The sequence below is a fragment of the Perna viridis genome, chromosome 7, assembly GCF_037379345.1.
Source record: "Perna viridis isolate PV_CMFRI_1.1 ecotype Kerala chromosome 7, ASM3737934v1, whole genome shotgun sequence".
Classification (NCBI taxonomy): Eukaryota; Metazoa; Mollusca; class Bivalvia; order Mytilida; family Mytilidae; genus Perna; species Perna viridis.
This window is the reverse complement of record NC_142451.1, coordinates 16,977,747-17,002,790: the sequence shown is the minus strand read 5'-3', so window position 1 is coordinate 17,002,790 and position 25,044 is coordinate 16,977,747. Positions and strand designations below refer to the sequence as shown.

The 25,044-nt window shown below is 32.1% G+C and overlaps 3 protein-coding genes and 1 long non-coding RNA gene across 12 annotated transcripts in view; 3 read left to right on the top strand and 1 right to left on the bottom strand.

Annotated features, from left to right (window-relative positions):
- LOC148611570 (transcription factor CP2-like) overlaps window positions 1–7,433 on the top strand; it is a 41,964-nt gene extending 34,531 nt beyond the window's left edge. For all 5 annotated transcript variants that reach the window (XM_088592237.1, XM_088592240.1, XM_088592238.1 and 2 more), the window contains one exon: window positions 1,127–7,433. In XM_088592237.1, coding sequence (XP_088448363.1) covers window positions 1,127–1,173 — 47 coding nt within the window. In that variant the 3' untranslated portion in view covers window positions 1,174–7,433. The remainder of the gene's footprint in view (window positions 1–1,126) is intronic.
- LOC148611569 (natural resistance-associated macrophage protein 2-like) lies at window positions 3,492–18,033 on the bottom strand. Of its 4 annotated transcripts, none has more exons than XM_088592242.1 (16): window positions 17,866–18,030; window positions 17,204–17,398; window positions 16,561–16,683; window positions 16,070–16,148; window positions 15,631–15,778; window positions 15,129–15,267; window positions 14,379–14,534; window positions 13,823–13,892; window positions 13,151–13,257; window positions 12,593–12,682; window positions 12,082–12,111; window positions 10,990–11,210; window positions 10,420–10,495; window positions 9,824–9,901; window positions 9,284–9,316; window positions 3,492–8,795 (listed from the first exon to the last, which is right to left on the bottom strand). In XM_088592242.1, exons 2-16 carry the CDS (start codon window positions 17,357–17,359, stop codon window positions 8,703–8,705), a joined length of 1,599 nt encoding a protein of 532 aa, XP_088448368.1. In that variant the 5' UTR covers window positions 17,360–17,398; window positions 17,866–18,030; the 3' UTR covers window positions 3,492–8,702. The 4 variants fall into 4 exon arrangements, 3 of the variants coding, with proteins under 3 accessions (XP_088448368.1, XP_088448369.1, XP_088448370.1); XM_088592243.1 differs by lacking the exon at window positions 17,866–18,030 and adding an exon at window positions 17,526–17,610; XM_088592244.1 differs by lacking the exons at window positions 9,824–9,901; window positions 10,420–10,495 and having other exon boundaries at window positions 8,696–8,795; window positions 17,866–18,033.
- Window positions 17,407–18,467, top strand: LOC148611568 (uncharacterized). Its single transcript, XR_015924157.1, has 2 exons — window positions 17,407–17,814; window positions 18,280–18,467. It is a non-coding gene; the product is annotated as an uncharacterized LOC148611568 (long non-coding RNA).
- A 6,414-nt stretch (window positions 18,468–24,881) lies between these two features.
- The window catches only part of LOC148611566 (signal transducer and activator of transcription 5B-like), a 79,358-nt gene continuing 79,195 nt past the window's right edge, over window positions 24,882–25,044 (top strand). The window contains exon 1 of one of the 2 annotated variants that reach the window (XM_088592231.1): window positions 24,882–24,994. The gene's annotated coding sequence lies outside the window, so the exon portion shown is untranslated. The remainder of the gene's footprint in view (window positions 24,995–25,044) is intronic. The other variant, XM_088592235.1, reaches the window with a different exon arrangement.

Here is a 25,044-nt window from a genome sequence, read left to right as displayed (position 1 = left end):
TGAAGGTCTTGGGTTCATGACAAGGGCATTATCAATCTATAATTAATAAGTATAAGATCCTCGTTAGTGACCAGAGGATTTTTTTGGTAATTAAGCAGTACAATTTGTTTAGGGTCTGTTTTACTTACCATATTTAAACTTCCACTGAAGGAAGCAGACTTATCCTTTCCAGATAACCCATAAATATTTTGTATGTATAACATTTTCTCAGCTTTAAATGTGCAGAATGACTCACATTTGATTTGTAGCATTGACACAATGAGTTTCATTCATCTCCTAATAGTAAATATCCTGAATTTGAATTTGAAAAATGGTTGAAATAACTTGTGCTTGGGTATCCTTAGTACAGCATCACGTGCATCCGATTGTCACCAATTTCCTTTCTTGGCCCTTAGCACTAAATATCAAGCGCAACTTACTTATTCCACTTTTACATCAACTGGATCAGTGTAAATATCAAACTTTGTTCACACCATGTGCCGCATGTATTCATTAATGTGTGAATGTTTCGGTTTTTCAAAAATCACCCCTTGTGTTATAAATTGTCCTGCAGTCCTTTTCGCAAAAATTTGTAAGTGTAAATTTCAGTCTTTTGTAAGTATCATCTTCATTATTAAGTGTATAGTAAAGTGTAAGTTATTCTAAGAATCTGACAAAATTTTGAAAATCAGAAACATTCTTGTTTAAAAAACCCAATCAACATAATATCACTCAAGGATGCTTCTCTATTTGAAAATGCTACTATTTAATCTCTGTATCACTGGATTTATTCAGAAAATTTTCCCTTGAAATGTTCAATGCATATCAATGAAACTACTTCTCAATTTACCAAAATGATATGGAAAATTTTGTTTTTTTTTCCTATATTCTGATGGTGCTAATAGTCAAATTACACTTACAAATGGTGGGTTCTTTTCATACCAAGTTTCACCCACTGCCTGATTCTTACAGAGACTGACTTTTAATACACACAACTACTTTTTCTCTTTTTGAAAACATTACCATGCAGTTATTTACTTTAAAACAGTTCTGAACTTGATTAAAATTATTGCTGTCATTGGGAAAGTTTCTTTATTTGCAATAACCAACAGAATGCTTTGTTAATTAATTTGTGTTGATGTTTCAGATGATAACTCTCAACAGTACAAAATTCTCTTAAAAGAAATGAGTTGAGAAAGGATGAAATGAACTGAAGTGACACTGAAAAAAAAAGAAAAGGCATGATCTGCAAGCCTTTGATAAGGAGACTAAGCATTGGTAGAAACAAGATACTGAAAAGACCACTATCAGACTGAGTGATGGATTTTGGCAGCAAATGTGTTGTTTTTGTTTGTTTGGTTTTTTTTTTTTTTTGCATAGGGCCAGATTTTATAATGTCTCATCACTTTAAGGTGTTTGGGAAATCTTTGTTATCTAGTATTATGTGTACACATGCATTGTTGTGCAATAACATGAATGATAATTATCCTGTGCAGATACATTTTTATTATTGTCTGCCAATCAATAGCCATAAAAAAGCAATTGATTGCTGCAGTTACTGCTTATAAGAGATAAAACAATGTAGGAGTTATCACTAATGATACTAATACCTTTAATTAAAAATTTATTGCTGTGTCTTACTGTGTAATAATTTATTTTTATCAACAAGTTATTATAAAGAGAATGGGAAGAGTGAGTATACTCAAAAGAGACAACAACCCTGTATGGGATGGGGCTTTTTGTAATCATATTACAACTTTGTTTATTATGCATTAACATGTTTCCATGTCAACCAATCAGGGTATGCTATACTTCCAATAGCACACTCTATACACCTGCATGGAAAGTGAAACAATCACTTCCACATGGCATAGTGCCTGGTACAGCATTGTACCAATAATTTTTGATGGTATGACATGCTTTACCTAAAATTCTTGTCAAATTTTTTTTTAAATAAGGTATTTAAGAACTGACCGAGAACCCCTTGGCAAGGCGTCATTCTCAACAAACCAATCTACATGTATTTTTGGATGTATGGCTCTACCTCCAAATTACATACATCATTTCTTACAGAATTAATTTGAACTTTTCATGTTACAGAGCCCCTTCATATATAGGATGTCACTCAGGCTCCATCCCTATAAGAGGCAAATTTGTGTTTTTAAGTAAAATAAAATCTCAATAGTTAAAAATAGGACAACTTAAAACTAAAAAAAATATATATAAAAAGTAGACTAACCACTTTTTATTATAAATTGCTTTCTCTGGTTTAGAAAAGAAAGTTCATTGTGTTAGACAGAAAACCTTCCTATAACAGTGCTTTAACATAAATCTTTTTTTTTAAATAGTCCTAAAGTCGATATTAGGTCCCATTGGATTTTAATAATGGTATGATGTTGTCTTCATCCATATCATCATCTTCTTTAAGCATTTCACTTTTGGTTGCTCTTTATAAAATTATATAGTAAGGATCCATGAGCAGTGATTTTAAGTCTCCAAAGGAAAAATTGCAATTTCTGTTTTTCATACATTTTGAAAATAATTGAACATGGGAGGAGGGTGGGGCTTTTCATTATATGTTTTATCCAACTTGAACCACAGATAAGTGTTTCATTATTGATTTGTTTCCAGGAGTTTGTCTCGGATGAAAAACCAGAGGAAGAATTAGAGAATGTTTTTTTTTGTACCGGTTAATAGAAAACAAACCTGAACTTATAGGTAACATGACAAAAAAATGTAGGAATTTAAAATAAGTCTTTATGTTTTCAATGGGACTTTATAGAAATAAACAGTATAGTAATTGTACTATAAAAAAAAATAAAAAATGTAAGAATGCGTTTTTGTATGTAAACCAACATAACATTTTCCATTTCAGCCCTAAACATATCTTTGAATACGTTTTAAAACATACAACAACAAAAGTTGCAATTTTTCCTGTGTGTTTATATGCTACTTTTTCAATAGGGTATGCAAGTCTCGTCATTTGACCCTGTGATTTCACAAGAATGGGTCCTAGTCTACCATTCAAAAGCATAGAGATTTGTCATTTAGAGAGGGATGAGTTCAGTGTTAAGGGCAAAAATCTTTCTGTGTAAAAAATACCGATAAAAATGACAAACAACTATTTCTGCATGGTAAATGTAGTAAGAAAAAACATAACCTAGAAGATTTTGCATTGTTATACAGCGTTTCGAGAACCCGGAAGTAAACAAGACAAGAACAAGACTTGCATACCCTATAATCTTGAGAGCTTTTGTATGGATGTGTTAAATTTTGTCTGCTGACAATGCATTTAGTTTTTTCTTGCAGTAAAGGATAATTGGCCTTGGGCTGAAAATTTTTGAAAAGTGGAATGAAGTGCTGTATTAGTAGATATGAGTGAAAACTTATGATTGTGAAGATCTAGATCAGAAAAACAGAATATGAGATGTGAAATTATGATATAATTTGATGCTAACCCAATTTTTGTTTATCTTGCCATTAACATGTAGTTTAGCTTTATTTTGAACTCCTTTTTTTCTTTTCTTTCAAGTTTACTTTATGAACTTTCCAATTTTGTTATGTTTCAATTTTTTGATTTCTGCTTTTCAACTCTGTTTTTATAGGCCCTGTGACAGACTATATTTTATGTCCATAGAGTTGTATAGGACCTGTGACAAACCATTTTTCCCCCAGTCATTAGTTTGGTTTTTTTTTTTGTGAATTTATTTGTCACTTTTTAAAGATGTCTTACAGAAATGTTGTCACATTTTAAAACCATCACATAAATGATAGTACTGATTAATAAAATAAGAATTTTCATTGACGAAGGAATCTGCTATAGAAGTTGATATAATGAAATAATATCATTGAATAAAGTCATCACAAATGAAATAGTCAAAAGCAGAAAAATCTGCAGAAATCAGATGGAGACCATTATTTATTTTATGGTTATCTCCCTTTAATGAGTACCTTAGTGCTTGGATATCAATATGTTGTGGAGTCCTTGTTTTTTTTTCTTTACTCAAAGTCTGTCTGCTGTTACAGACTGCTATTGTTACGCAATTCAAACGAAATTGTTCCTTCTATCAATTATTTCCATATCTCAGGCCACAGAAGTACAATGTACCTAATTTGGCCTTTATTTACATTTTATCCTTAGTATGATGTAAAGTAGAGTATCCACCTGGCCATGTGGTAATAAGAGAAGGATTATACATTCACACACTGAGCATGCTTGTAACATTACTAGGATGATAAATTTTGTATATAGTTTTATGTTTGAACAACTACAGTGTATTTGTTTATTAAATTTTGTATGTCCATATCAAGTAAATCAACAGATTTAAATTTTTTTGTGCTCCATGCCATCATATTTCATTGTCAGCTTTTTTATCTCATTTGGAAAAACTTCCGCTACTTTTTCTGCTACCAGTAATATCAAAGTTTCAAATAGCCAGCCTGTGAGTCTTAAATAGATTCATATCTTGCAAGGCTTGTTAAGTTTATAATGCAACTTTCGATGGTTGAATATTTTGAGTTTGAAACTCTGCCTATATCAAGGAAAATATATCACTGTAAAAGGCAAAACTCAGAGCATTTTTTTAATGAGGTCCAACAATTTGGATTAATTTTGCAGGTATGATACTTTCTTGAGCATTAAATGAGAACTTTAGAGCAATTAAGTGTCAGTCCCTGTAAGAATCAGGCAGTCGGTGAAACATGGTATGAAAAAAACCATCATTTTGATAGTGTAATTTGACCATCAGAATCAAGGAAAACAAACAAGATTTTCCATATTATGCTGCACCATTAAGTTACAATTTCATTGAAATGCACTGAAAATGAACATTTCAAGGGCAGATAACTGTCAAAAACTTAATTTTTCTAACATTCTATTGAAAAAATTCTGAGCAAATCCAGAGCTGCAGAGATCAAATAATGGTCTTTTCAAATAAGAGAAAGCATTCTTGAGTGATATTTTATTGTCAGATTGATGGGTTTTTGACATGCATGTTTCTAATATTTCCCATTTTGCCTGATTCTTACAAATACTTACATGTAAGTATGGCCTAAATGTAAGTTATATAATGAAATGACTTATTGATGGTTGTAAGTGCTATTGACAATAGGTACTACATAATCATGATTGTTTATATTATGTTGTGTACCAATTTCTCTTATAATAAGATTCTTATATCAAGATTATAGTTCAATTGAAAATTACATTCATGTACATGAATTTGAAAAATCGATTTGTCTATTTTTTCTTCTACATAAGTGTTATTTGCTGTAATTTGTTAGTGAACTGAAGCCTGAATGGAAACACTTGATGTAACAGGGGAGGGGGTTAATGCAATTGTTATATATTTTTACAGTCCATGTAGTTTGTATTTCGTTGTTTTGTCATTTCATGTTCTTTTTATGATCCACTTCATCTTCATCGCCTGAATATAGCTGAAATATTGCTGCTCGGGCGTTAAACCTTAACAATCAATCAATCAATTGTTGTTTTGTAGCTAGTTTTTAACTGTTTTTAGGCCACACAAAGCTTACTTCATGGTTTTCAGGATATTTTGCATGAAAATCCATGAGGAATGAATCCACCACATCCACACCCCCTACTGCCTTGACCTCACCCACAGTAACTGGACTGTTTTTACTTTGCCATGGCCAAAACTAAAATAATAAGGGAGATGTTTTTTTTAACTAAAATGTGGATATACAAACTGACAATAAAATACTCAGAGATAAGACTTGGTGTGTAGAATTCAGAATCAATAAATCAATTATAGTTGGACTTGGCTAGTACCCTCTGCCCGAGTAAGGTATTTCAGTCATTTGATATTGTGTCAGAATTCTGTTAAAATGTTTTTGTAACTTTATACTCACTTCCATGTGGTTATTTGTAATTTATAGCTCTTACAACAAGGATTTTGGATATGGCTTCTTTCATAGTACTTCTACAATGTTTGAGGTTAGAAATCTGTTCCTCTTCTAACTCTTGTTTAGGTTTGCCCTACAGGTTTTCTTACCTGCAGATTTGGTCACAAAATGAGTTTTGGTATACATGTACATAATGGACTTTTATACTTGTCTTTTTTTCTGGCCTAAATGTGCCGATAAGCTGGGCTTCAAAGTCATTTAAATACCTTTTCACATTTTCCTAGGTAAGCATTGATTTAATGAAATGTTGTCATTTATGATTAAGACTAGACTAATCATGATATTTGGTTTTTGATTACATCCATTTACAATAGAAGATGCAGCCTAACTACGGCTTTTGTTTTTATACCTGAGATTTTGTACTAAAAATCATTTCCATAGATTGCAAGTTCATCATATTTACTAGAATTTCAAGGTACAATGTACTATCTAATTTTGTTCAATACTCATCTCTGGGAATAAATTTTTGAAGTTTTAAAATTTTACACTCTAAAACAGTTTAATGTTAAATGTTCAAATTGATCAGTAAATATTTGAAACACTGTCAGATTGTTTGTGTTAATGTCTTTTTTATCATGTTGTATTTTACATTTGGACTTTTGAAAAATAAAGTATCTGTTTTTGTACAGTCTAATTAGAAATATCATACTAATTTCTCTTTTCAATCATAGTTCTGCTTTCTGCTCAGGTGACCTTTTAAGATATCACTGGGTTTTCCCTTCAAAGAATGCTTTCAAAATCATGAAATCAGATATCTTATTGACTGATTTAAAAGTGATCTGAACAGAAAGAAGAAGAGTTGTTAGATCTTACATACACTGACTGAATGGGTTATATGTGATATTCTAATTCAATTGTCAAACTCTTTAACTAATGAAATTCATGTCACACACTTTGTAAGGGCTTTGTTTGGTGGGCAGTTATCACACCAAGTACTCTAGGATGATTTGTATGTTTTTGTAAAACTGATTGTACAATCTAATTAAAAGCTGATTTTGCATCGCTTCTGGTCATGACGTAACAGAAAACCAGTAGTGATGCAAAATCAGCTTTATAAGTAGCAGTCTTTACAAAATCGTGATTGTCAAAAACCCATCAATTTTACTTTTATATCTTATTCAGAAACACCAATCACATAACAGTCTTAGTTTGTCATTCGATTAAATATGAAATTGGTACATTGCAATAGTTATCTTCCCTGATTGATTGATTGATTAGGTTGTTTTTACTGATAGCTGATTGTATTATTTTCTAAAAAATACAGATCTGATTACAAAAAGGACTGTTGTTATGCAAAAATATAGCACATGAAGACCAAAAAAGGAATTGTTTATTCTTTGGGTTTTTCTGTACCTCCTCATCTCTACCATAGTCAATGCCTGAATTTTATATGGACTGGTACTTACTTAGATTGCTAATTGTTAAAAATTGTTTTATTGAATGTATGATATATGAATTGATGTTTCATACAACATGTTAGTGATCCATTTACTGGCATATTGTAGTAAAAAAGACCATTCTTATCTACATTTATTGAGTTATTTTATTTTGCCACAATAATTAAATGATACGGATGAAAGTTTTTATCAGGAAATGAATAGTATGTATGGTTAGACCTGTCCAAACCAAACTCTGGATAAATTGGTAATGTGTAAACCAGACATCTACTTGAGTCCCTTCATACCAGGTTCCAAGTTTCTCCCATCATGTAAAAAACTCAGTAAGTGGATATATTTGTTCAGAAAGCAATCATTTGATTGTCAAGTGGGAAGGATTAAGGATTATGTTCTGAAACAAACTTTTTTTCATCCTTGGCAAAAATCAAAACCCAAATAATTTTTTTCCAGACAGTAAACATTTTTTTGTTTCTTCAAATATCAATTGAAGCTATTACAAACTGAGAGTAAAACACACAGTTTTTGTTCACATTGCTGGTGACAATTTTTATTTATTTTTTTTTTAAATGAATGCTGTTACTTATTTTTAGATCATGTATTGTTTGCAGTATTATGTTTTTTTCACTAATAAACCAGTAATTGTTATTTCCTATAAATCTTGGATTTCTGGAAATTCTACTTTCACTTTCGTTCTAAATATATTACACAATTTATAAAGAAAAAATAGGTAGAGTGCACATCTGTCAGGTTTTTATGAAAAGATACAGTATGATGTGGTTGCCAATGTATAAACGAATGAAGAGATCCTTCTCACATGAAAATATACCATTCCTTGAACAAAAATTACATAGAGTGAAATTAAAATGTATTAGGCTTTAGTTTGATTAATTATTGAATATATCATTAAATGTGAAGATGATGAGATACAAAAACAATGTAATGATATTATTCTTTGACAGTTTTATCATACATTTGGTCTTCAACATGGACTGTTTTGCCTGGTATGATGAGGACTATGGGCTGTTGTACAGTCATATGTATTGTATTTATACTTGAGTAGATCCAGAAGTTTTGGTTGACGGGGCATGTTAAAGAAAAAATTTGGGATAAATTAGGCAAAAAATCTTGATTTCATGCTAAAAAAATCATTTTTTTTTCTAATTTTAGAGGAGTGTACACTGCTCCCCCGTCCCCATGAATCAACACCTGTTATAATGAGGGGATATCTCCATGTGATAGTGCTTAACAAATTTTAAGCTCATTTTTAACAGTTTTGTACACTTTTTGCTTCAGAATAGTTTTATCGTGATTCATCAAACTCCATATCTATAAAATATATAGTACTAATTGAACAAGCTCAATAACAGAAAAGAGCTTAGTCCTTTATAAACACAGTGGAATCTATTCCTCCCTAATATATTTTAAAGTTGTTCTTCTGTCTATCTCAGACTGGATGAAACCTGTATCCCAATTAAATCTTAAAGCTAGTTTCATCTGAAAACATAGAGAAAAACAATAATTTTTTTTTATACTGCAATTATTAAATACATTTTTTAAAGTTACACTCATATCTCATGGTGCTTGAGTTTGATGGTTAAACTTGTACAATTCCATCTATCGGTAAAGCTGAAAACAATTTTTATTGTAAAGCACCTTTGTTCACTCCCAGTTTTTTAATGGGGTTCATGCTGCTTTTCTATGTGTATTTTTTTATTTCTTACTTGTTTGCCTTTGTCAGTTTAATGTGTTGTCCTTTAGTTAACCATTTTGCTTTCCCCTTTTTAATTTATAAGCTTTCTATATTTTTGCTTTGCTTTTCCTTTTCTCGCTGAGAGCAGACACTTCTTGGAAGTTTTTTGCCAATCCCAATTCAAATTCTTTTTGGAAAACCATTTTCTGGAAATGTCTTGATATTTTTGTGTTTCTGTCAGTCTGACCCATATTTCATGATGATGATATTGTATAAGACTGATATGTCTCACCTGTAGTTTCAGTACTGTATGTGGTCCTATAGCCTGAAAATAAATGCTAAGTATTAAATTCATGTAACAAAATTTAATACATATACTTTATCCACTTTCTTGTAAGTTAAAATTAAATAATTCATGCTTAACTTTTTAGAATGAGCACTGTCTTTCAAACATTCAGACACAATTTTATATGTTTATAAATAATTATAAAGAGTGTGTTTAATGATATTATTTTTCTATCCAGAACCCAAAATTGTTAGGACGTATGGCAGAAAGCCTGTAGGTTCATATTTTAAAAATGGGAGAGGCATTTGCATTAAGATAAGTAAAACTGTGTGCAACTTATGCTTTTACTTCATCATTATCACCACTGCCAATAAATGATGAAGACTAAGTTATGGTCATTTTCAACTTCTTATCTTTAAAAAAAGTCAAATAAATTCATATCTAGAAGTTAAGCGATTGTCCAGGACAAAAAAAAAAGAAACCCAGGTTTGATAAATATCTACAAATCCAGTACCTCTTCTACTTCAATGTTCAATGTCAACTTACTAGATAGGCTACATATGCCAAGTACAACATGATAAAGATCACAGCTAACAGATACACCCACCACTGATCTCCTGTTCCCTAATGTTGAAAATCAATAATTGGTTAATTACTTGAAATTAAAATTTAATTAAGAACATACTGCTACTGAAAATACTGACAGTTCTTATTTTAAGGATCATTTTACTGAAGTTTAATTATGAATTAATCCTAAATAATGATACAGATGTGGATTCAGAGAATTTTAAAAGAACACATGATATCTAATGTAAATATGTACTTGATATTTTGATTTAAACTCACAGTTCTCATATTTTATTTAAGAGATAACGTACTTGCCATGCAATTGTGGTTCTTTGGACTCACAGTTCTCATATTTTATTTAAGAGATAACGTACTTGCCATGCAATTGTGGTTCTTTGGAAGTCACCAACCACATTTAACTTGAAAATGAAAGACGCTGACATTTTTATTAGAAGTACATGTAGTCGAATGACGTAAGATTTGATTTTTTCAATTTTTTCTTAATTGTGTGATACTAATAAGTATCTACAAGATGACAAAGAATTTATCTTGTTCCGTAATATGAAAATACTTACTATAGATATTATGACTAAGTAAAAGTTTATACCCATCACTAGAACTGCAAGACCCCAAACTGTTATTTTCATAATTCTTAAAAAAAAAAAAAACAATATACTAATCATGGATGAAAAACAAAAGCCTTCATTTGCTTCTTCAAAGCTGAAATACTGAAAAGCATTCAGTTACATTATATATCTTACATTGAAAATTGTTTTATGGGACAGGGAGATAGGGGGTGCAGAAAGGAGTGAAGGGAAAGAAGTACCCCCTACCCTCGCCTCTGTAGCAACATTAAGATTTAAAAAAAAAGGATGAAATCAGTGCTTCTAGCATTTCTACACATTTAACAGAATGTTGAATGATTGAGACTTGCAAAAACTATATGTTTAAGAGCAGGAAATGTGGAATAAAATTGAATGAAAAATGAATATTTGAAAAGCAGAAAACCAATTGTGTATTTGATGTGACTGAACATTTATATACCTATAGTTACAATACTATACATCTGGTTTCCTTTTATGCTGATTCTCGTAACTACGTCTCCATAACATAAAATCCTGGATCCACCCCTTCTATACATTTACCTGCCATTCTTGAATTCCCTCATTATAGTTTCACTGCTTGTAAAATGTAGAATTGGTAAAAGAGCAAAGGGTAACTGGACGCTCTGTAGAACATTCAACCAGTTATTCATTGTGTCAAGGTCATTTGTTGCTATGAGAGCCACAATGATTGTTGGTACCATGGCAATAGATCTGGTCAACAGGACTCTTTTCCACTTTGCCCATTTGATATTGATAAATCCCTTTAAAGAACAAGTCAGACAATAGTAAATTTTCACTCTAAATTAAGGTATAATTGAATTAGGAATTATAATGGAATTTAGAAATTGACAACAACAAAAAAACAATTTGTAAAACCATTACTCAGGGAGTCATGCAGGCATTGCTTTGGGGTTAGGTTAGTTGGATAACAAAAGGTAAGGTAAACTTACTAACCTCCCCCCTCCCCCCATAGTCATGATGGCATGACTAACACCCTTAGTAGCCGTAACTTTCATAAAAATTGTTTTACTAATTTTCTAAAATACAAAATAATTCAAAATTCAAATAATAAAATACCTTGTTTTAATGGTTTTTTTTATTCTTTGTTTATTCCCTGGGGAAGTGAAGAATAGTATTTCTATAAAATTTCACTTCATTAAATAGACTATTTGTGTTATGGTACACCATAGTAGGTCTGCCTGTAGTTCACACAATAATGCCTTCAACTCATGATATGCTCATCTTTATACATAAGACATGTATACATATTTGATCAACTAGTGTTGATTGAGGCCAACAGTAAAATAAGACACCACCTCCCCCCCCCAAAAAAAAAAAAGCTTGATCCCTTTTTATACTAATTTAATTATCAGAAACCCATCAAATGTCTATTGACAAGTTAGTACAACAGAATAAATCATGTACATGTATAGACTAAATCACGAACCATAGGTTTTGTCTAGGAATCGGGCTGGGTCACGATTTTCAACAAAAATCTGAACCTGATTATCTATTGGGAAAAAAATATCCAAATAAATCTTGAAAAAAAAACAAATTTTAGGCCTTCACGAAAATACACCCCCCCCGGAAAATCAATCTAAATATTGTCCAAACTGTCAATGCCTAACTTACCTCCATAACAAATTGTCCAGCATATGTTCCCTAAAAAGAATATAATTGTATATACATTTGGTTAATGTAATATGTTACTTGAACTATTGCAGAAGTAAAAAACGATTAAGCTAACTAAAAAGCATTTTTTTTAATGCTGTTATATAAAAATGCTATGTTAAGACTCCCAAACAAAAGATAATTAAACCAGTGTTTAGCGTTCAGTTTAATCAGTGGTTCTTTTCACAAAAACTCGTAAGAGTAAAATTAGTCGTAAGTTATGACGTCATAGTGAATAAAAGTATTGTGACGTCATAACTTACGACTAATTTTACACTTACGATTTTTTGTGAAAAGGACCACTGAACCTTGAACTATATGTATTTCGTCAGTTATATCAACCAAATGTAAATTAGTAAAACTGAATGAATCATTTATGAAAATAACAGAAAGTTAAAAAAGGATAATGTAAATAAACTGATGACTATATATATGTGTATATATACATGTACATGTAAATTTCCCGACTTACAGTCATCGTAGAGCTTTGGCCAGCTGATAGAATGCCTATTCCCCAAATTATTTTTACTGCAATTCCATACCTTTCATTCAACCAAATGCCCTGAAAGTGTAAGTACTCTCCTTGCAATGTTGAATTCAAATTGATAGAATTAAAATGATTTACTAAAGACTGTCAGCCTCAGAATAAGAATAGAAAGAAAAGCTTGAAAAATACTATGGACAGATCAGATTCAATCGAAAATAAACAATGTGTAACAATATTGTGTAACATTTAACGATACTCCTTTCTACTTTCTATTCAAATGATTTGTTATAAACCAATCCGTGAAATTTCAGCATTCAGGATTAAAATATTATTCAAAGAAGAAAACCGAAGGATTTTGAATAGGTCGTCTTTAACAAAAAGTTGAATGAAGTGTCGTTACAAATGACACCGAGACTGTAAAGTACTGCGGTATATTTATACAAAAGATATGTATATACCACTAATTAGTTATTTTTGTATGAATCTTAGGTGGCATATTAAGTGTAGTTCGCATATGAAAACTGAGAACCAATATATACTAACAGCGTTGTGGAGACTTGCTTTCTCTCTGTATTCATCACTAGAAAACGCCTCGGCAAATACAGCAAGAACAAACAGATTGATGACAAAGGACACAAACAATGCTATGCCTGAAGAAAATAACAAAACGATCTATCAAAATGCTGCAATTCCTGTGCAAAATGTTTGTGTGAAAAAAAATATGATAACCTGTACATGAAGTGTTTAGTATAGATTTCTATATTTAAACTCCACGGCCCATTAAGTACTAGTACTTGTTAATGCAGGGGCGGATCCAGCCACTGTAGAAAGGAGGGGTGCCAGCCGGGGTTCCTCTGAAAAAAGGGGTGCTAGGATATTATTAACCATTTTTGTCAATTTTACAGGTAAAAATAAATTTTCTTGTAAAAGGGACGGGTGCCAACCCCTCCCCCCCCCATCCCACCCCCTGGATCCGCCACTGGTAAATGTATCAGTAATCATACTATTATGGATAAACTAGATGTAGTTCTATGCTATTACGATGGACAAGGCTTATTATACACATTTTACAATTTCCATGACCTTACACGGGATTAGAATGAGGTATTTGGATGTGAGCGAAATGACGAAATGCTAACTGGTGTTGCAAAATCAATCAGGTTACTGTGTGTCACTTAGTAGTGCTGGGTTGGCATAAGGAGGACGACATAAAACCTGATTCTATGCTGTTGTATTTTATTGCTTCTTTTACTTGATGTTTATCTGTTCTATCTACACTTCTGCTCTACAATGGAAATACAGAGACAGATTTAGAAAATTGCTGGACTGGATCCAGACACTTTGAAAAGGAGGGGTGCCAGCCGGGGTTCCTCAGAAATTAAGGGCGGTACTAGGACATAATTTGCCAATTTTTGTCAATTGTACACATGAAAATGACAAATTATCCAATAAAAAGAGGGTGCCAACCACCTGCACCCTCCCCTGGATTCACCACTGAATTGATGTTGTAACCTATCTCTGTTCTAATAAGGGATGCTAATAGTGTGCACAAATTCACTAGACTTTTACTAAAACCGAATTTTTCTTTCTTAATCAATTAGTACAGGCTAAGATTTTATCATGTTCTACTGAGTGTTCCTTCGTCAATTTTTTGCTGTTGTTTCTTTTGTTTGTTTGTTTTTTTTTTTAACTTTTGATAACGACATTGAACTTTTTATAAGATAAGTCTAAATAAATAAGTCTTTAATTCGACATAAGAACTTAAGCTTACCAAAACTAAAGCGCTGTGAAGATAAATATTATGAGGCATAATAACTGCACCCACTATACCCACTAACTGTACTATGGAATCTGTATCGCAATCCTGACACCATGGAAACCACATTCCTATCAAAATATCTCCTTGGTTGGGCTTAATTGTCACATACTGAAGAAATAATATATATATGGGGTTTGGATTTTGTCGTTTTGTTGAATCTAAAATGTTGAAGACCTGTTGAATTTTGGTTCAATTTTTTCCCTTGTTTTTAAGTAAACATTAAACAATTGAAAATTACTTTATTTTGGCGCTTCGTTCTATGTACAACAAGATTAAAATCATCACTTCATCACTACAAAAGGGAACTCGTGGATCGTATATGGAGAATCCATCTGCACCATGAGAACCGATTTGTTTACCGGATTTTGGTTTTCCTCTTTCGTCTACCCCAGACGTGGCATTTTATGAGCAATTCGGCGGGTGCTTCTAGAAGAGGACGATTACCCTTCCGGTGCACCTTTTTTTTTTTTGTTGCGTATGTCTACTATTTTCCCTGTATAGTATGTACCTTTTGATTTCCATTCGAATCTTGGTTCCCTTGATTACTCTTAAACAAATTCATCAATATCCAACAGTTTAAATCGTTTCAACATTCCATATTTAAATTTCAGATAAGATGAAGTGACGTGTATTTGTATTGAATTTCATGAAGATGTATGACCGGCAAAAAATGGGAATGTATTATAAATGTATATAACATACAATATAGAAAAATGTAACTGCCATCGATGTTATCAGGGCGCCGAAGAATGCTTCAAGTTTTCTTAGTCCAGCACTCTCCAAAAATAAAAAGGAAAAGGTATCCACACCTGTAATTAAGACGCCAGCCCATATAGGTATCCTGCAATTTTAAATTGATCATTATTAAAAGAACATTTATCTGTACAAACTTCTAAGTATGGTCATAAAAATGATATTTATCAATATTTATAATTTATTTACAAATACTTACAAATCACATCATCTTTATTAATAAATTATAAATATCTATAGTTATTTATGAATATTTAGAAATCGGCATTTTTGTCCACTTTGGCTTGCCATAGATTTTCAAATAAAAATTTTTATCCGACTGCTAACGCAAAATAAAATTCCAGCCTCAAAAAGAAATTGCCTGTGCCTAATAAGAGGTTGATTCTATTAACTGTTATAAGTTAATAATTCACCCATCTCCTTTGGTGTTGGGATATGTGTTTATACTTACTTATGATTGGACAATAGATTTAAAGCAATTGCTGATCCAATGACCTCTTGTATGTCACTACCAACGATGGCAATTTCTACCATCAACCATAGGAAGATTCTTGGAATTTTAGGATACTCCATCTGACACACCTGAGCAAGGTTCATTCCTTTTAGAAACAAAATTTGCAGTTACTGTCATGCCGGATCACTTGCAAATGTTGTGACCTTACTAAAAGAAAACTGCATGATACGAGGTTCCCTCGTTTTGTCTTGTCTTGTTTGTTTAACAGATTATTTGCACTGTCATTGTGCAAGAAGGACAGTATACTTCCCAGTGTATGTAAATTGTAACAATTCTATATTCATATTTTAGTCGCGCTTAAATTTTTACATTCGACAACTCTGGTCTTATTAGAGGTATCTGTGGTCATCAGCTGAACCGTTTTCTTTTGACGTACCTGTGACACAGCCGAGCCTAGCAGCCAGTAACTGTAGTATCAAACCAAGTACTGTAGACCACATTAATACCCATATCAACTAAATAAATTAAAAACATGATTGGATTTTAATCCTTCGAAATTTTGAAATATGTATACATACGTAGATTGCATTCATATTTTTTTCCTTTCTTTTTTTTTTGTGACGACTGTGTAGATTGAATATACAGACCAGACCATTCTGTCATCAAATTTTGTAAAAAAATAACTGTGAAATGTTTTTGTTCTTCTTTTCATTTATGTTTTCTTATTTTGTATCAACCTTAGTCTGATTTTCCAGGGGCTGCATTCTAAATGATCAAGCACATATGATAATGTAGCAGAATATTGTCGTATTATACAGTAGTACTTGTTATTGCAAGCTGGTTTTGACATGAAAAACGAAAAAAAAAAAAAAAAAAGAAACATTAGTGGAATAATAAACAAACAAAAAAGGAAAACAAAAAGCACACCTTGTATTTTGCAATGGCACCAGCTTGCAAGTCAGATTCTATATTTCCAGGATCAAGGTATGCTATACTCATAAGAAACCCTGGACCCGTAAATGCCCATAATTTCTTAAAACTGAAAGAACTCTGAAAGTACAAAAAAAGAAAACTATTAATTAAGCAATCAACACGAGAACTATTAGCAAATACTCAAGATGTCGAGTCATCATTGTAGGGACTACTCATTTAACATTTTGGTTTCGTTAACGACGTGCATATGCGTACTAATGAAAAAGGCGATTATGAAAAAGGTTCTAATGTTAAGGTTATATGAAGGTCAAAACCGTCTTATGTTCTACCCCAAGTCAAAGCTCAACGGTCTATGTATATCAAAAAGCCATGCCCCGGAAAGCCTTTGCAATAGAAGACCAGGAACAAAAAAAAAATATGCACAACACGATAAGTCATTGTAAGAAGGTACATGAGGTGAAGATAAGGATAAAGATAATATGGAGTGGGCTCAGAAATATAGCAAAAAGGGTTGATGATTGGGAAATAGCACAAAGCAAACGTAAAAAAGACAAAGGCAGAATAAAACCATGCGGAAAAGACATTACATTGTATTTTTAATTTATCGGTTAGCGTACATTCCGATTTCCATACTTACATCTTGAGTGAGTGGGATATAAACTTGACCAGGGGTTATTTCGAACCCTCCAGATTGGTTTTCTGTGCCTATTTCTCCAACTTCAGTTCCTAGTGTACTGTCATAGCTCTTCGTTCGCCCAGTGTTAATTGGGGTACTTTCATTACGAGTTGTCATGATGCTTTCTTCTATAATATGATATCAAATAATCTCATGCTGTAAAAGATAAAGGGTTGTATTTATAATTCCTCCTTCCCTGTTAGTTTTGTGCAAGATACAAAAATAGGGGATGTGGTTTGATTGTCAATGAGAAAGTCATCCACCAAATGCCAAGCTTCTATACCTTTCATGATCACCACACGGTCTTCAATGATGGGCAAAGCAAGCTGTAAAAGCCCCAAAAATAAATCAAAATAAGAGGATAGGCTATGGTATAGTAAGACCAATAAGAATAAAAAAACGTCAACAACAAACGTGATAACATTGTACTTTATATCAGACATTATGGTTGTGAATAGAGATAATGTGATAGAAAGTTGAGAAACAACACGAATGAATTGTATATATGGATACTGCAACCTTTCCTTATTTTAATTGCAATTTAACCAATAATGAAACAAGACGTCAAATGTGTAAGTATGTACTGTTTTGAATTACATTATGCAGGTATGGAGTCGACTTACCTCTGGGGTTGCTTTTGAAATGTCTAGTTTCTATACACATTTATATTGACAATAATAATTCACTTTCGCACAGTAATTAATAATACCAATGGTAGATATAGCAAACAGAGGTATCATTTTATAGTGAAACAAGGGAAGTCACTGTTTGTCTACTGAAAAACATGTTTTGCCTTCCGTGGTCATGGTTATCAATGGATATCAATTGACTTTTTGAAGGGTGCGTGTATTTCATGCAAAGTGTAATAAAAGGAAGTATTTACATTATTGTTAAATAAGTGTGTTTTTGGTGATCTTCAGGTTTTACTGTACCCGATAACAAATTATCATTATGTTCTTGTTATCATTTGCTGATGGTCATGTGACATTAAGATATTTTCATATCGTATTTTGAATTATACTTTTTTATTGTTTTAGATTGAGTCTGGTGATATTCATGTTTTACGTGATTCAAACGGTCAATATGATATGATGGTTATACACCAAGGATTCAACCAATGAATTTCCAGGACAAAGAAGATGTCCTACACAAGTATTGGTACACGTTTCTGGTAGAGGATTATATTTTCCTTATTTGTTAATAAAATGGTCACTAATTTGCTGCATATTTTTGTTTTGTTTTACGTTTTTTTTTTGCGGGGCTTAAAAGCTAGGTATTCTATCGGTACCGTTCAAAATCTCTGATGATGTCCCTTATATCATCATGCCGATTTAGTTTAAACACATTTTATTCGTAAAATAACACAATCCAATGGACACAAGTAAATTGAAACCATACTATTGAAGTCCTCTAGTTGATACATATTCGTTAAATTACAATAAAGGCACAAATCAAGACAGGACAAACAAACAAAAGTCACAATTTTGCAACTGTTATTAACAGGACATCTACTAGGTTATTTTGTGATACTCTGATGTTGTTTTAAAAATGTTGGGTTTTTCTGGTCGACATATTTTTTGTTGGTGTTCCAGCAACCCATTTGATTTTCTATGCAGGAATGAATTATGCATTATTCTTGACGGATCTGTCCGGTATATTCGTATGAAACTATGTTTTCACAAGGGCTTTTACATAAATTGCACACTCTTTGGCTTTATAAATAGATCTTAAGGAATACATGGCGATTCAGGACGTTTGAAATTGAATCTGTATAACAAACGAGTAGTGATGGTTTTAACTCCCCGATTGTAAACTTCATCTCCCTAAGCGGCAATATATCAATATCTCTACAATTTCACAATAGGTCTGTTAATACTATAATATCATTGCTTAAGGTTTTCCATATTGACTTACTAGTCCAAAACGTCATACTGGCCTAGGCCAATATGACGTATTGGGCGGCTAAGTCCTATGTTGGTGCACTTTTATGTTTTTTTTTTTTTATTGTATTGGCAGTTTTGAGCATAGTTAGGTTAATGTACGAACGTTAGTCAATAATGTCATGTTTTTGATCCACGAGCAGGTCCAAGTTGCTCCTTTATGAACGGAAAGTTGATTCTATGGAAAAGAAATATAGAAATAACTGGAACCCCAAAGTCCTTTAGGAAATTAAAGTCGTTGCCCTCTCCTCTTTGTAATGTTTTAATCTGTCACTTTGATCTGTACACGGACTGTCTATGCTGAGCTAGGATGCTGTCAAATAAGCTCAAAGTCAGGGGTATGTTCAGCTTCGTTGATATATCATCTCTACGGAAGTTTTAAGGTCATTATCAAAATTTGATTGAACGATATGAAATTATTTTTTGTTGTTGTCTCATATCTTCAGTTAGATTATGAAAGGCTTGCCGGATTGACATCAGACCGAACTTGACACCGATAGTATTTAAATCACTTGCTATGTTATGGGTGCCACTAGTGGGGCAGCACATGCATGCCCTTTCAGGGCACCTGATATGTTACTCCTGTTTTGTTGTGGGAGTTCACATTTTCGTGTGCTTCTGTAATTGCAACAGTTAGTTCTGTCCATTAGCTTCCTTTGTATACGTGCATATTCATGGATTGTCTGTTTATCCTCTTTCATGTTTTTGGCTAAATGTATTTAATTGGAATTAAAGTCTGAATTGTTCTCCTGTTTTGGTGCTTTGGTTTATTTTTTGTCGATATTTAATACATGAAGACAACGAAGAAGAAGTTAAAATTTATAATTACATAATGTACCGTTGTATATTGGCCGGGTATAGTTTCGCTTTTTACCCTTTGACCTTAGAGACGCTATTCCATGGAAACGCAAGTCACCTGCTCGCATTTCTGTTATCCGATTGGCCAAATACTGATAAAACTGTATCGAAAATTAAAATTGCGTGCATGTGTTATTTCCTGAATGAAATGTAGGCAATTATATATAAAAAGAACAAATTTTTCTGCGTCGACTATCTTTATTTTTTAAAGAACTAGTCTTTACAGCCTGTAAACAATATTATATACGGTTCTCTAAGGCGAGAAGTTTGAAAACTGGAAAAATTCTCGACAGCGGATAACGAAGCATTTGAAATGTCATTTTATTAGCGAGTGCATCTTTTTGAAAAAAAAAAATCAAATTTTGGAGAAAAAAAACCTTTTTTTATTGAAAAAAAACCAAACAAACAAACAAAAATAATAATTGTATTTTTTCCCCATCACATAACAAGACAACTTTTTATATTTTCAACCACTTTAGGTAGGCAGGGAGTGTATATTAGAGGGACACTGTCGTTGCTATTTGGCTGTTTGATATAGCCAATTTTCTCAAATTCCTCTGTTGAAAATAGGGAAACTTTGCTAAGAGTGTTTGTATTTCTACTAGAAGGATTTTAATGAGTGATGTACAAAATTAAAGACAACAAATTGGAGAATGACAACATCATTTCAAAATTTATTTGAAATAAGAGGAATGTAAATAAATTAGGTAAATAATCAAAAACTTTACCTTTTTAAAGGTTCATAAAAGTTGGTTTGTGCATCCATTAAAATGAAATTAATATCAAATGAAAGAGGGATCTGCTGAATGGCAATTGCTATTTTAAATTATTGTGCTTTGAATAACAATAACATGATGACTTAATGAATGTACCTTTGTCTTTCGAGATAGAAATATCAAAATTTTCGATTTTCAAAACTATACTCAAGTAAGCTGTTAATCATTGTATCTTTTGGGTTTATCATGAAAACCAATTAAAGAAATATAATTTTTATCGTATAATCAATGACTTTGAAAGGTTTACTCCTCGAATGCCAACATCCTTTGATCTACCGACAATTTACCTGTAAAATTTTGTTGGCATTCAAGGAATAGGTGTCAGTGGTTATCACAACAAAGGTGCATGCTTATCAAAACATTCATATTAATTAACAGATAAGTAAATTACAGGTAATTATTTCAGTCATATTTATTCCAGTTGTTAATTTTTTTTTCTTTTTGCGGTTTCTTCACAAAATCATACATGTATATATATAGCACAATATAAGACTTTTGAATTATTTTTGTATAGTCCAATAACTTGAAAATATTTTAATCTATCATTCTACTTTATGTATGAATACTAGTACTAGAATTGTTACTAAGTATGAGGTTTTTGTTCAGTTAAATAAAATATTTGTAATTGCAACACAATGTAGGAGATCAGTTTTTGCAGTAAGTGGTTTAAGGACTATACTCTTATTACTATAATTTAAAATCACACGAGGCATGAAAAGTAGAAAAAAATTATATTCATATTAATTAGTTTAAACTTCAGAATAATAAAGAATGAAGTAAATCATCAATATAAAGTTCAGAGTTTGAAATCATGTTTATTGATGTTAAATTTCTGAATTTCTTTAATATTTTTGTGTATAGTTTATACATTTCTTAGAATAAAAGTTTAAATTATATTAAAATGTTATTGTATTTTTACTACTTTTTAATAATTCAATTTTATTATATTCTTACACATTTTTAAAAATCGTTTTTTTTTTCATATAAAAAAGATATAAAATGTTACCAACTTCACTAATTAATTTCAACGGTTAAATAAGGAATAGGTAACATACAAAATGTTGGCATTCGAGGAAGACACCGTTTGAAATACTTATTCAGGCTAAAAACCACTAATTCCACTTCCCATAGGCTTCTATGCTAATTTCACAATATTCAATGGCTTCTCTGGACTTTACCTTAACTTTAACCTGCAGAGGACTATATATCAGCATGATTCTACATATGTCAGCTCACAATCCTCAGAATGGCATGTGGGGTTAGCAGACTTGCAGTGCAGTACTGGTCACCGGAAGTGAAGGGTCTATAAATAGCATGGGAAATCCCAGTGTTTTCACAAGATAGGGGTACATTTAAAAATCATTATGGAGATTAGGCTTCACATCACAAGAAGCAAAATGCACCTATAAAATGTACAGAAATGTTTTTCCTTTCAGAAACTGTTTAAATTTTTTAAATAAGATGAGAACTTTTTTCACAGCACTATGAGGAACAGGGGTAATTTCTGCGTAGGACTATTTTTGCGTACGTTCCAAATGCTCATTGGTTGAATTGGTGGTCTGTAACCTTAACAGTTAGAAAAGTTCATTCACGTTCCTCCAACATTTAATTATTAGACTAAAACAACATCAATTAAAGTTTGGGATTATCGGGTCCTCAAAAGGGTTTGAGGGTTTAAATCTACCTGTATCTTACCCTTTTTTTAACTAAGTAGAATACTTTATGGATTATTTGTTTGTTTGATCACAATATTGTTTTTATTTTTTGTTTTGTTTCTGACTTTCTATTATTTATATATTGACGATGTAACCTAACATTGGATAGAGGGACGATCTTGTGTATCGTTATAAACTGATGCTGAATATTCATATGAGGAAAAATGTAAACTTTAAGTGGTTACAAAGTATTAAAAAAAAACTTTAGATGAGTGTGGGCTATCAAATATTTGGTTAACACAAAATGCTTTGAACATTGAATAGTTAAAATGCAAGGTAAAGCTTATGCCTTGCTGATCAGTACAATATTGGCTCGAAAGTATCACAATTGGTGCGAAAACTGCAAGAAACACCGAGTTTTGAAGAATATTTCAAAACTCTCGATGAGAAAAACTCTTTAATATTATGTAGATTTAGAACAGTTAACCATAGATTACCAATAGACTCAGACCGTTGGCAAAATATCAGTAGAGAAAATTGTTTTCGTAATCTATGTAACTTAGAAATAGGAGACGTTATTATAAAATGTCCAACACTTGCAATGGAGAGAAAGCAATATATCAACAAGGAGCTGATAAAGCGCCCATGTATTTTAGGTTTTAAGGCAATAATGTCACCAAAAGATATAAAAGTCCGATTGATTTGTGTAAATTTATTAAATTTATAAACAAAAGAGTGAGTCCACCTGACTAACTTCATCAGTACTGTAATGTATCTAACATGTCTGCAAATAGTTTTGTATATAGCATGCACTGTATATATGTTATGTGTCTTTATACAAAATATAAGATTTATGGGAAATAAAAAATAATAATAATAAAAAAGTAATAAAGGAACAATCTTTCGTGTGAAAGAGTAATCAAGGGAACCAAGGTTATAGCGGTAATCAAAAGAATGTAATCCAGGGACAAAGACCAGACACGGAGAACAGAAACAACAAAGAACACAAAGTAACTAAAATCATACATACAAAGTAACAAAAGCAAATGAGCTACTCGGACTCAACTGTGAGCTATGAACAAGCTGACTTTTTAGCTACAGTTGACTACATTTCTTGAAAGAGTAATCAAGGGAACCAAGGTTATAGGTTACAGACCACCAATTCAACCAATGAGCATTTGGAACGTACGCAAAAATAGTCCAACGCAGAAATTACCCCTGTTCCTCATAGTGCTGTGAAAAAAAGTTCTCATCTTATTTAAAAAATTTAAACAGTTTCTGAAAGGAAAAACATTTCTGTACATTTTATAGGTGCTTCTTGTGATGTGAAGCCTAATCTCCATAATGATTTTTAAATATACCCCTATCTTGTGAAAACACTGGGATTTCCCATGCTATTTATAGACCCTTCACTTCCGGTGACCAGTACTGCACTGCAAGTCTGCTAACCCCACATGCCATTCTGAGGATTGTGAGCTGACATATGTAGAATCATGCTGATATATAGTCCTCTGCAGGTTAAAGTTAAGGTAAAGTCCAGAGAAGCCATTGAATATTGTGAAATTAGCATAGAAGCCTATGGGAAGTGGAATTAGTGGTTTTTAGCCTATAGCGGTAATCAAAAGAATGTAATCCGGGGACAAAGACCAGACATGGAAAACAGGCACACACAACAAAGAACATAAAGTAACTAAAATCATACATACAAAGTAACAAAAGGAAATGAGCAACTCGGACTCCACTAAAAACTGGGAGCATGGACCAGGTGCACCGGTAGGGTAAGCGTCCTCTGCTTTTCTAGAAACACCCGCCGAGTTGCTCATAAAAAGTCAAGTCCGGGGTAGACAAACGAGGAAAGGCAAACTATGACCCGTTGAATAAATCAGTTTTCATGGTGCTGATGGATACATCATAATGATCCACGAGTTCATGATGACGACCATAAAACTTCTGTAGTGATGACTTCAATCTTGAAAATCATCCCCATTAGATATATTTTTTTTAAATATAATGACACAAGTCCACCGATCATAAAAATTGAAACAAATGGATTAATTACTTGTTATTAATAATAATCTGGTGTATATATTTGATGACTGTTGTAAATAATTTTAATAAAATTTTATTGCTTAACGACGCCTAAGTAGGTGGAGTAAAATTACAAATTATCTGATCATCATAACCACATAGCACATGCCTGTAATACATATTAAAGATCTTTTCATCTGCGTACAAGCACTTCAGAAAATTAAAATTATTTAGCTCTTGCAAAAGGGCTAAGGCTAAAAATAGAAATTTCGCCGAATAGAGTTTGTTTACATTTCGCGGAACAACACGTGGGTTTCAAATTGCCATTTGTTATCTTCGTTTTAATTGGATGATTTTGACTGATTTACCCAATCAGTGGCATCTTTATTTGGAATGCTCGGTCAATACAGAATTTCGGAAATCCCCTACCCTGACAGTTTCCCAGAAAAACAATAGAGAAGCAGTTCTTAGAAAGTTATTGAATGAAACTATAGAGTAAGTTTAACTAAACGTTTGCATTTGATGTTGTCAGATGCGCAAGCTGT

Excerpts from the sequence above, each read along its gene's own strand:
- LOC148611569 (XM_088592242.1), bottom strand. The coding sequence starts at position 17,359 with ATGACAACTCGTAATGAAAGTACCCCAATTAACACTGGGCGAACGAAG. Across the intron at positions 14,535-15,128 it reads CAGTTACATTTTTCTATATT|TATGTGACAATTAAGCCCAA; the intron begins GTATGTTATATA and ends TTATTTCTTCAG. Across the intron at positions 13,258-13,822 it reads ATACAACAGCATAGAATCAG|GCATAGCATTGTTTGTGTCC; the intron begins GTTTTATGTCGT and ends TATTTTCTTCAG.